Genomic DNA, 12443 nt, shown 5'->3' with positions numbered 1-12443 from the left:
GGAAGCAAAAACCATAATATATGTTTGTAGGATGTGAAAGGGTCAGATGTGACATATGGGAAGAGCCAGTTAGTTAGGGTGAGGGGGGGGGGGGGGTTTGTAATTAGGTAATGGTCAAGTGGTAAAGGGTAAGGATGCACAATTTTTTTAGCTCTTAGGGCGTGAGATTCTCAAAGAAAAGTGTAGAGGGGTGGAGGTGATTGGGAATGGGGGAAATTTTGAGAGGGTAAGTGAGATAATACGGAGAGGAACAATAATAGTGGAAAAAGCTTTTTCGATATCAATGAGCATATATAGCACCCTCTAATGTGCTATCAAGTTAGTACAGGTAAATTTATTTGTATGACTAATGGTAAGTGTAAGCCCGGAATCTGGATCAGGGTTTACTGCAGGCCAAGCTGGATGACTGACAAAGGCTGGTCTCTGGTGACTCCCCCTGGTTCTGGGAGTTTAGAGAAACGTCTAAACGCTAGAGGGCGAAGGCCAGGAGGGTGGATATGCATACTTAGGGAGCATGGGCAATAACCAGGCAGTGGCCTTGGCAGTGTGGCTGAGACAGCTCTTAAATATGGATGATTAATGCCAGCAGGGGAGTTGGGTGGCAGATGGCGTGCTAATGAGACTGTCGGTGGCTTAGGAGGAACACCTAAGTCTGGGAGGGGGGCTCTCCCTCCAGGCTGGAGCTCGGGCTGGCTTGGGAAAATCCTGACAACAGTGCGGTTTTAAGGTAATCTTGCCTAAGGACCAGCAGGGAGCAAGGAGGACAGTGTGAGTACATCAGCACACCCAGGGATATACAAGGGAAGAGACTGCCACATGTAGTTGGCCTTTCTGGGGGACAGTGTTGTGCTAAACCCTTGCCCTGGAAGTTCTATGGAGCAGCCGGGTGGGCTAGTGAAGAAGCAGCTGAGTGGGCTGGTGAAGAAGCAGCCAGATGGGCTGGTAGTCCTGCAGGCAGTAGTGGAATGGGAGATATTCCTGGATGTTGGTTACTACACAAAGTGCTACTTTCTAAGGGACTGAGAGTTCCTAGTCCTTAAGGGGCTTTTTCATTTCATCTTAAAAGACTGTCAGTGTCCAGAAAGGTGGACAGTTCAAGATCTTGTACATTGGGAGCAAGCTGTTCCTGGTTATTTGTTTCAGTAAAGCTGGGCATCGCTAATAAAACCACAAAAAACAAGTTCAAAGACTATTCCTTGTGGCTGGAGAAAGTGTGGAAAATGCTTGTGGCCTGGCTGTTCAGGAGTGTGGAAGCCAGTCATCAACCCCAGTGGGGGTAGTTCTACACATATTTATTAAATTTTTTGATACTCTAATATCCCAGGTTTGGTTAGTCAGGGTTGCAGGGAAACATGCCCTTCACTTTGTCAGGGTAGTACGAGACCGAGGCACAAAGGGGGAGAAGAAGATGCACTCAGATTTTTCTCCAAGGAAAGATAACTACTGTGGTCTTTATAGACAATTGAAGCAAGGCCACCCCAGCATAGGTAATCTTGTGAGTGATTGGGTCAGATGTGTAAAGAAAGAGGCCACACTTAGGGGAGAAAAGAAAAAGAGGGTTTCTTTCTAGGTGCAGTGTGGACGTGATGTACGATAATCACATGGTTTTAATTTGTAAATGGATGTGCCAGAGCTGTGGTCTGTAGCATTTTGGGAGTCACTTCTTTACTTACCTGCATATAATATTGAGTCTGGCAGGATACTGTCTCACCAAACAAAAGCAGCTCAAAGAGTTTCCTGCTATAGGTTCTGTCATAATGATCATAGTTAGAATCTTCAGGAGGAAAGGGCTTCCTCCAAGCTGGGGTTTTTGAAACACTCTAGAGGGAAATATGCCTCCTGCGAAAATCAAGCATTGATATCTAGTTGGCTTCCTAATTTTGGATGACTACATTGTGCATTACCCTGTTGCTAGCTCGGCTAGTAAAATTTTCCCTCAGATCTAACACAACTGCACTTGCAGTGTTCTTGCAGATGCACTTGCAGTGCACAATATTATTACCTTTAGTAAATAAACCTCTATATGTCATATATACATTCCACATTGATTATTAAAAGTATAGAGATACACACCTTCTTTTTTCTCTTCCTGGGCAATTTTAATTTTTGTATCTGTAATGTCCTTAAATGATGACAGAAAAAGTACCACATCACCCTTTTCATTCTTTATGGGAACAATGTCCAATAGGCACCAGAATGAAGTACCTAAAATGAAAATAAATAAAAAAATCAGCATACTAAATACAAGCACACGGTTGAAACAAAAAAGTACAAATCTAGAGCTGCAGCTAATGTAATTTTACCCAAATCTTATTGGAAAGGTCAATAGTCGAGAAACCACAGCTGTTCAGTAAATGTAAATCTGCTTGTCTCATCTGATGAAGCTTAACAGCACTCCTCTTTGTGGAAGTAAAGCATTGATTTAAATGCAAAATTTATCTGCTGGGATCATTAAAATGTCCTAATGAAGCTTCTTATTACTTCCAAATTACACTTTTACTCTGAACCTCATATTGATCATAACTTGCCTATTTTAATAGAAAAATTCCCAGTGTGCTGACTGTGATATTTAAAGTTTGCTATTTACAGTGTATGTCTTTCACTTGATTAATTAGAAAGTTGTCTCCCCTCATCATCCTGCCTCAGAAGACCTAATGTCTAGTATATCAATAACTAATTCAGAAATCAGAAAAAAAGTATGACTTACTTTAAACAGATTCAGAGTAAAAAATATTCTCTGCAAATGCTCACTTAAAACACATTTCTTGTGTATGACACAAATATTCATTTTCACAATGTCTGCTGCCTCCGTTTTTATAATGGCAATTTGCATATACTATATAACAAAAGGGTGCAGCACCAACTAAGGTAACAAAGTTCAGTTAAAATATTACAAATTTCATAAGTTTGAAATCCACTTGATGTTGAAAGATATCTCCACACCGACTGCTGTGAACAAGAAACACATGTCACCACTGAGGGAAAGGGCAATCCTGCTTACCAGATCAGATTGACCCTAAGGTTATAGAGAGGTCAATAAAAAACCGTGGAAAGCCAAGGTTCAATCAATCTGTTGCTGGGCCAGGTATACACTATAACCTCCGCAGTAGTCCCAGGGCCAGAGACGACTTCACACTAGATCTCAATGGGCTTCCAATCTGGAAGCGATAGCCAAGACCAATAGCTTAACCTCAGAAATACAGAAATGCTACCATAGTGTAGTAATTTTTGTACTAAAATAAATTTTATTTAAAATAATATGCATTAACATTTGATGAAAGCATTAAAAGCATATTGGCGTGTAAACAAAGATGACAGCGGCATATAGTGTACTTGCGTCAAGTCGTCCAATACCACCTAAGTTTGCATATATTCCAGAATGTTATGAAGAGTAATAAGGATAAATTGCAATTAATTGTAAAGGCCCTATTTGCCATGAAAACTAACATAATCCCCTGCAGGCGGCCGTGCAGGCTTGAAAACGTGTTTGTTTATTCTTCGTTATATGTAAGTGCAATTTTCAATAAATCCATGTTGTTTTAAAGATAATGCACTATTAGTCTGCTTCCTCTCTGTTTGACCTCCCCTGTGAGGACCCAATTTCCTTTGATTGGTGTCAGTGGTGGAGCAAGGGGAGGACTGAACTTCCATACTGCCCTTCTGGAGTTACTTTGGGAACGACATCGCAGGCAACATATATACACACGTTTCAAGTCTAATAAATATGTAATTTCTGGTAAGGAGCCATTCACTATATTTTCTTCACAAGCACGAGGTGTATATGGAAAGGAGGGGATGATACACTGTGAGTATACAGGCCGTCGATTCATCTTGACTGCCAATTATTGGTATCTTTTTGGTAAGGAGCCATCCACAGTGCATGCCCCACCCTGTCCTTGGGTGAAGATACAAGTGTTTTGGACACATTCACTCTTCACGGGAAATTTAATTTGAAGAAACCAATGGACTTGTGTCCGAAAGGACTTTCTTTCCCTATTTGTGCAAACTTTGTGGAAAGTTTTTGCCATTTGTTTCTTCTCAGTGTGGGATATCTACACTTCATAGGGTGTTTTTACACTGATTGTCACCAAACACAGCTTTTGTGATAGTAGCTGGTAGATTTAAGTTATTTACACCTTGCTATTTCTTATATAGCATTTTCTTTTTTGTCCCTTGCACAAATTTCTGGAGAGCGCGCTTATTTTATTCCCATTTATTGCATTCTCTAGTTCTTAGATTTTAAGTGCTGCCTCCCCAACACACAGGTTAACACACTCATAATATACACTAAATCCAGGTGGCTGTTTGGCCCTTGATCACTTTTACAGAATTGGCGGTGTGGTCCCCCTGCCGGCACCCCCCACATGGTTCCTGGGCTTTCTCATTCTTCCCGAGAGCCTGGGGCCACAATATACTGTCTCAGGATAGCCAGTGTTAGGAGATTGAGGAACATCCTCAGGGGCTACTGACAGGCAGTGAGGTAGCAATGCGACACCTCCTCACCACCTGTTTTACCTAATTTTTGCTGATAAATGCATCGCAACTGTTTTGACTGTGTGCCAATGGGAAGCATTGCTACAAGTTGGGTCAACTTTACATGCTGTGGGCACAATGTTTTGCATTCGTGACAAACACCCCCGTCCACTGCCTATTTCAGTAAAAGTAGGGGGGGGCAGTTGGTGGGTGGCAGAAACACAGCTCAACCTCATTGACACCTTCCAGCCACCAGTCTAAACAAGGCATAAGGCCTCATTCACAAGGGGCATACTACTATATAGAAAGGCCGTGTTTAGCTGCACAGATGTTCCATGCATCGCCATGCAGGCAGTCCCATTGACATCAATTGGGACTCAGCAGCTGCACAGAATGTGAATTCATGGTGGGAGAAGCACTCAAGAGCCAATTGAAAAATCAGCTGGGGTGTCCTAATATTAAAAGTCAGCAGCTACAGTATTTGTAGCTGCTGACTTAATTTTTTGGTTTATTGGGCTGGAGCTTCGCTTTAATACAAGTTAAGCTTTTACATTTAGTAGGAATTTAGAAGGAATTTAATAAAATTTGCAGTGTTTGTGTCTGTTAAAATGATTTTAGAGTAATTTTAGAAAACAATATTGTTTTGATTAACATTTGTGCAAATACCACAAGGCCTTAAAAATCAGTAGCACCTTCTTTTTATTCTGTTGGTCATGTGCTTTCAAAAAAAATATATGGTTTGGGGGGTCTTTTACAAACCCTCAAAGATGTACTGTAAGTGAAAAATGGAAACCTCTAGATATGAAGATAAATGTGCTTATTTCCCCATTTCGCAAAAAAGCACAAATACAAATGTACACAATTTTGTTATTTATTAACTCAATACAGGCCAAAAAGGAGCACAAATCAAGCAATAAAATATAAAATTTATTAATTCACAAATAAACAAAAAAAAATTAGACGCTGATATGTGTCTTGTTAAAAACACACAATACATAACCATATAGAAATATAGAGAACCAAGAGGTTGTAGCTACATAGTGAGTCCTCAATTGAGGACCCATCTTCTAGTATTCACTATGTAGCTACAACCTCTTGATTCTCTATCTTTCTATATGGTTATGTATTGTGTGTTTTTAAAGAGATGCATATCAGCATCTAATTGTTTTGTTTTTTATATGTGAATTAATACATTTGATATTTTATTACTTGATTTGTGCTCCTTTCTGGCCGGTACAGTACGACAAAACCCTTTTTTTCTCTTTTTCTGTGTACATTATGGATGATGGACTATGAATGCCTCATATATTTGTAGATTAACTCAATACAGGTTAAGCTTTTATATTTCATTTGAATTTAGCAGCAATTTCATAAATGTTACAGTGTTTGTATCTGCTAATAATTATTTTAGTGTATTTTTAATAAAAAAAGTTTTGATTAACATTTGAGCAAATATCACGGGGCTTTAAACTGTTTTCAGCACCTTTTTTTTATTTTACTGGTCACATGTGAGGTGGCAAAGATGGCTACTTAGGACAAAATGGCTTCAAAATATTAACCCCTTGTCTCTATCTTATTTCTTTCATGTTCATGCAACTTTGCAAAAGCTAAAAATATATTTGATGGGTTGCAATATTCTGCAAAAAAAAATCCCCTCCTTGGAGGATGAGGAACCCTGTCTGGATGTTGTGACCACAAGACACATATCTTTTAGTGGAAAATCCCTGATGAAAATTGCAAAGTCTGAAATATAGACTTTTAACCCCCTAACCTTACCAAAATGTTTTACTAACTCCTGATTGGTCAAATAATATCTTAATACAACCTACTTTTCATACGTCATATGGTATATTTAATCTCAAACGCAGAATAATAAATTCAGATCACTTTGATTCAACCACTGAGTCTTGTCTGATCTCTATGTAGCTACATATCTCTGATTTGGTATCACTGACTAACAGTTATCAGGTATTTGTACCTGACAAGAAAAGATTCCACAACATGTGCTTCCATAAAATGTGTAATTTGGGGAGGTTTTTTTACAAATTCTGAAAGCTGAAAGGGAAAAATAAAAAGCAATGGAAAAATTGCAAAAATGGTCTTGCCACCTGTATTAAACATAGAGCAAAGGGGGCCTGGCAGCAAAAGAGTTATATTAGCTATACTATTATATAGTGGGCTTTCTAAGCTGCATACATATTATCTATCCACTGAACAGTTTTTGTGGCTATTGTCTCCCAGATAATACTCTAGTGTTTATTGCAAGATACAAACTGCCTCATCTCTCTCTCTTGTTTTGCAGTGCAACCAAACTGTTTAGATTCTATCCTGTCTCTGAACAATATTGTTGACCAATGTCTTTCAAATAATACACTCTAAATTATTTTAAAATAAAACCTGTCCTACCTATTTCCATTTTCTGCCTATTCAATTGCTCACATACTGTCCACTAGTCAAATTCTACCAAATAATACATGAAGTCTATGTTTTGAATATGTAGCACTACTCCCATGGGAGCTGCTTAAAGTGGATTCCACTGGGTTACCCATAGCAATGACTTGTAAATTCTTAGTACTTTAAGTCCTTGGCTCAGTCAGTAAACAGTCCAGGAGATTTGATTTTTGTTGTTTTTATTTTATAATGGGATGGGAGAAGGGATGAGTGGGATACTCCAACTTGAACTATGCACAATGTGAGGGACATCTATCTGTGGTGTGCGGCAAGCCCGCTGCTTCACCTTGCCACAGAAGTGAAGATAAATAGACTGTTCCTGTTTGAATATTCTCTTCAGGGTTTAACAACTTGGCACCCCCTTTACTATCACTTCCTGTGTGCTGACACCCGTCCACTGACTCTAGCCACTGGAGTGGTCCCCCTTCCTGGGCAGACCCTTTGGCAAGCTTCCCTGTACTCACGAACACTGTTTTTCCAGAGTTGAATTGACTTCACCTTCTCAGTCAGCTTCACTGGACCTCTGGGTTCAGCCACATCACTGGTTCACTAGGCTGACTGCCTGTGACCACCTTTCCTTCCTGACATGAGGAGAGACAGCCGTCACCTTCCTCCTGGGACTCTGCTTCCCGCCAAAGACGCCATGTCACATGTGCCCTCGGCTTTTATGATCAATCCCAGGATGCACTGCGGTTGTGCCCTCCAACTGAGACAGCCACAAAAGCCTGTGTGTCATTGGCTGGGTTTCCACCACTGTCCAACAGGCTCCCCTATTGGATACAGTAGGGATACTCCCTCAGACCAAATGAATCACACATGGACACATGTAACAGGCAAACTAGAAATCCTGCTCCCTGTTAAGCAGACAGAGCAACTATGGTTTTCCTGCTGTTTCCTGTTAAGCAGAAACGGCAAAACTATATCTAATATCTAGCACCTGACTCGGAGGGTGCTACAAATATTTTGGGGAAAATTGTGGATATGGGGTTAGGAGGGAGTTCAGGTAATGTGGGGTTTTGAAGTGTGTTTGTGCACTGTTTTATCATTTTATTTAGACTATGCAGTGTAGTACTTTGCAAACTATACTATTAGAATCTTTTTTGTTACCAGACAATTTCCTCTGAAGTTGAGCAATTTAGATTTATTTTTACCATAGCTTTTAGATTTGTTTTTGTTGCTGTGTCTTTCACTTGTCAATTAGATCTACTGCTGCTTAATAAAAAAACAAAAAAAAAAAAAAAACAGTTGTTTCAGCCAAAACTACCTAGATTTTTTTTCATGTAAAAAGTGTATAGGATTGGGGTGCTGCTACTGCATTTAAGCAAAGCTAAATGTAAAAAAGTTAAAAAATAAATTTCACACATGAAATTTGTGATGCCAGAATTCAGTGTTGCTGATGCTGTTCTTGAAAATCATACTGTTCTTAAACACCACATATAGCCTTACTATTTTGCACTGATATATGTTGGTGGGTCACTCCCATGGATCCCCAGAACCTGTTCCCCCTCAGTATGTATCTTGGGCTCTGCTTTCCTACCAGTAGACTCAAGAACCACATAATGGGTGTTTCCAGGTAGAGGAGAGGGAGACCAGTGGACCTCCATTTGCTGATTTTCCCTGGCTAGTAACAACCTGGAAGCAGTAAAAAATGAATGGTGTACCAAAGTAGTTAAAACCCCCCACAAAAAACACAAGCCCCCCTGTACACCCACATACATAAGTAAATGCACATGTTAGGACCATCTATGCTTGAAAACATTGTTGTACACATTACATTTTGCTACACCTTTCAGAGTAAGAACAATAATTCTAGGGCAATTATTATTCATAGTTAACTCTAACTGATGACCTTTAAGAGTTTTAAAGCATCTTCTATGAAAAATTTTGGGTACCAAAGCTTTTTGCCAGTTCATAGGCCTGTGCAATATTAAGGATTGACACACTGGGTTTATGTGACACAACCTCATATTTTATATTTTACAAAAAAGTGGGTAATATATTATGTTTTTTGCAATAAAATTACCTTTAGTGTATTTTTTACTGACAGTTTGTACTTGACAAACTGTTGCACTAATATCATGTGACATTGAAAATTTAAAGTACGACCATTTGATTTTCCGGGTCTTTGCTTTTAGAAAATACATAAAGTCAGGGGGTTTTAACTAATCTTCAGATCTAAAATGATTATTTTAATATGTGTGCAGAAAGAAAATCTCTGGCAGTAAAACGGTTTACAGCATCTCCCAAGCATTTCATTTAAAGGATTTGTGTTTTTCCCATGTCACTATATTGCACTAAAAAGAGTATCCTTTTCCAGCAGTAAGGTATTTTTTTTTTTTTTTTTTTGCAGTGGTACATGTCCCCATGGCAGTTCTCATCTCTCCATGCCCTTTTTGACAATATCATGCCTTTTAGCCTTGAAAAAGGATTCTTGTATTTTTGAACATTTCTTTTAATTTTGTGTTACTGGTTAATATTCTATTGTTACTCATTTTTTTAGCTATAACTTGATGCCCCTACTCTTTTTTTTGTTAGACTTAGGTCTGAAGGTTTTGCACAGTGCACAGTGTGCTGCCTGTATACATTGATGGAGCAACAACTCCAGGATGAATACTGCTGAAAAAGATGTGGGCAGGTTGCCCTTCTTGAAGCTTACATTAGAGATCTAGAGTAGCAAATCACAATACTGAGTGGAGCAAACAACTTTGAAAAGAGTCTTCTGATCACTGAGGAGATGGTTAAAGGGGTTGTTGTGGGGGATGAAAGGGTAAGTCAGAATTATCAGGTAGGAAGATATATTAATGCAGTTGGAGGGAGTGGTAGGGCTCACTGAAAATAGCTTTTCATATCAGTGATGTTTATTGGTGCCTTTTAAAATACTGTCCTTAGTCCTTCATTTGTCTATTACATAAATGGACGTGGCAACAATATTATTGGGTACTTTAGGCTTATCTGATAGATTTTATCAGCTTCTAACTTCAGTTTGTTTAATTCGGAATTTACAAAAGAACCTGGAAGCTGATGGGTTTCTTTGCAGAGCTACACCAGGTTATGCATTTAGTAGTTTTAGTAAATAAACCCCTATTTGTACTATAAAAAATATGGAAAACCCATGTGCAAAATGCAACAATGAATTTTGTTTACCAAGGCCAGAAGTCTGAGAAGTAAAATAGGTGAGTTGGAAGCTTTGGTGAATGAAGAGAGCTATGATTTAATTGGTATTGCTGAATCTTGGCTTCATTCTTCACGTGATTGGGCTATTAATATTCCTAGCTATGCTCGCTTTCAGAGAGACAGGGTAAAACGAAAAGGTGGTGGTATCTGTCTCTATGTAAGAAGTGATCCCAAAGTGAATATGAAAGAGGATGTGGATGAATAGTATGCTGATCTTGAACCATTATGGGTGGAGTTGCATATACTGTAGGTGTACTTCAAAGGTAATTATTGGAGTTTGTTACAGTCCACCCAGTGTTAATGAGGAGGTGGAGATTAAGCTCCTTGCACAAATTGAAAGCACCCCCCCCTCGCTGGACTTGTTTATGCTTTATTGTTTTTTTTTTCCTATCTCTGGATTACCTGTGGGCATAGAATAGTATATATGAGGGTTTTGCGGTTTGTGTCTGTGTGTGTGTGTTTTATTGTTCGAACTAGATGGACTAGTGTCTTTTTCAACCTAACTAACTATGTAACTATGTAAAGGAAGGTCCGGCCAAGCTAAACCATGGAAACAAAAAATAAATATATAAATCTCTTACCCCTCCCCCTAGAAACTGTTGTATGTAATGAGCAGTGAAACATGACAAATACAGGTAGAGGGGTCTCCACTTTGGCAGGCCATACACGGTTTTAATCTCAGCAGGAACTGGCTGAGATTCAAACTCTTAATGGGTAGGCTGAATGTACCAAGTTGCTATAGCTGCTAGCAATAACCACTGTCTTCTTCTAGCCACCCCTCCCCCCCCCCCACCGGTAGAAGACAATGGCCCAGCAGAAGGGATTACAGCATTAACACTGTCTGTGTTGATGGGGTAATCAAGCAAATTTCTTTCCTTCAACCCATCTTGCTAATTGATAGGGGGTCAAATACATTTTTCACTCATTAAAATGCAAATCAATTTATAACTTTTATAACAATTTATAACTTTTTGAAATACATTTTTCTGGATATTTTTGTTGTTATTCTGTCTCTCACTGTTAAAATAAACCTACCATTAAAATTATATCATTTCTTTGTCAGTGGGCAAATATACACAATCATCAGGGGGTCAAATAATTTTTCCCTCACTGTATTCAAGGGGTGCATAGTGGAACATTGCATAATGAAGAAACAGAGCCTGTAAAGCACACATGGAGTATGAAGCAAGGCCACTACAAAGGGTTAACTCAGCAGAAGAATTGGATCAGGAAGGCAGTTGCCATTGGTAGCAATGAACCAGTGGGAATGTATAGTCATGAAGCATTGTACCTGGAGCAGGTGATAGGTCCTCAAGTAATGAGGGGATTGGAGTTCTGGCTTTCTCCCTAGTGGTGTGTTCTCCCAATAGTATCTGGGACCAAACCCATGGTATGGGGCCCAAAATATTTTAGCCACATGATTCTGGAGAGAGTAGGAGTTAATTTTGAGCATGCAGAGGTATGCGTTAATGCTCAGTTGAACCCCATTTTGTCACTGGAAATGAGGTGGCTGGACTGGTGGAGAGGGCATGACCTCAACAGTGTCCCTCCTAAATACAATATACATCAGGAAAGGTGTGTGTGTGTGTTCACTGACATGGGTTGAAATGCCCACAGAGAAACTCTGCAAAGGTAACTACTGCAAATAGTAACAGACACAAATCTCTTGTGCTTGACAGTGGGCTCAGTGATATCTAGTAGGCTATACTTCCATCCTGGCTTTCCCGGATAAGCATTGTCATTAAACTAGGGGAGTCTGGAAGCACTGGAACCACAAAACAAAACAGAGGCCTAAGGAAGAGGCTAGCCCTCAAACGAGTTAACCTATAGAATCTTCTTTTTGTCCTTTCACATGTTATGATATACTCTAAACTGAATGGAAATGTTCTTTGTGATGAGCTTTGATACAACTGCTATTTTGTGAGTAGAATACTTACCACTTTTTACATTATTAGAGCTATATTCTTTGGATAATACACTAGGTCAAGGTGCCCTCTGTTTTGTTTTGTGATTTACCTACTGCACACTGTGCATGGCTCATCTCTTAGCGGGGGTGCCACCATAATGTTAACTTTAACATGAACGTGGCCCTGCCTGGTCTTGAGCATTGATTAGCACATACAGAGGAAGAGGTACTAACACATGAAGGGCGAGTAAGCCCGGCCCACAAACAATTAAAGTCAAAATGTTTGACAAGCTTAAATACTGAAGGAAGTGCTCTGTTTTCTTACTGAAAGATTTAAACTCTTTTTATATTTTACTTTTTTTTATATTTACATTTTTTACTTATTTTGTTTTATAATGCACTGTTGCAAATATAATTTTCTGTTGACTAATATAATGTA

General features: G+C 39.2%; 1 protein-coding gene across 5 annotated transcripts in view; it reads right to left on the bottom strand.

Moving 5' to 3' along the window:
- Nucleotides 1-12443, bottom strand: part of KCNH8 (potassium voltage-gated channel subfamily H member 8) — a 675597-nt gene that overhangs the window by 241059 nt on the left and 422095 nt on the right. For all 5 annotated transcript variants that reach the window (XM_082259173.1, XM_082259175.1, XM_082259174.1 and 2 more), the window contains exon 3: nt 2074-2205. In XM_082259173.1, coding sequence (XP_082115299.1) covers nt 2074-2205 — 132 coding nt within the window. The remainder of the gene's footprint in view (nt 1-2073; nt 2206-12443) is intronic.

The sequence above is a fragment of the Pelophylax lessonae genome (genome assembly GCF_965119305.1).
Source record: "Pelophylax lessonae genome assembly, chromosome: 5".
Classification (NCBI taxonomy): Eukaryota; Metazoa; Chordata; class Amphibia; order Anura; family Ranidae; genus Pelophylax; species Pelophylax lessonae.
This window is presented reverse-complemented; position numbering and strand designations above follow the sequence as displayed.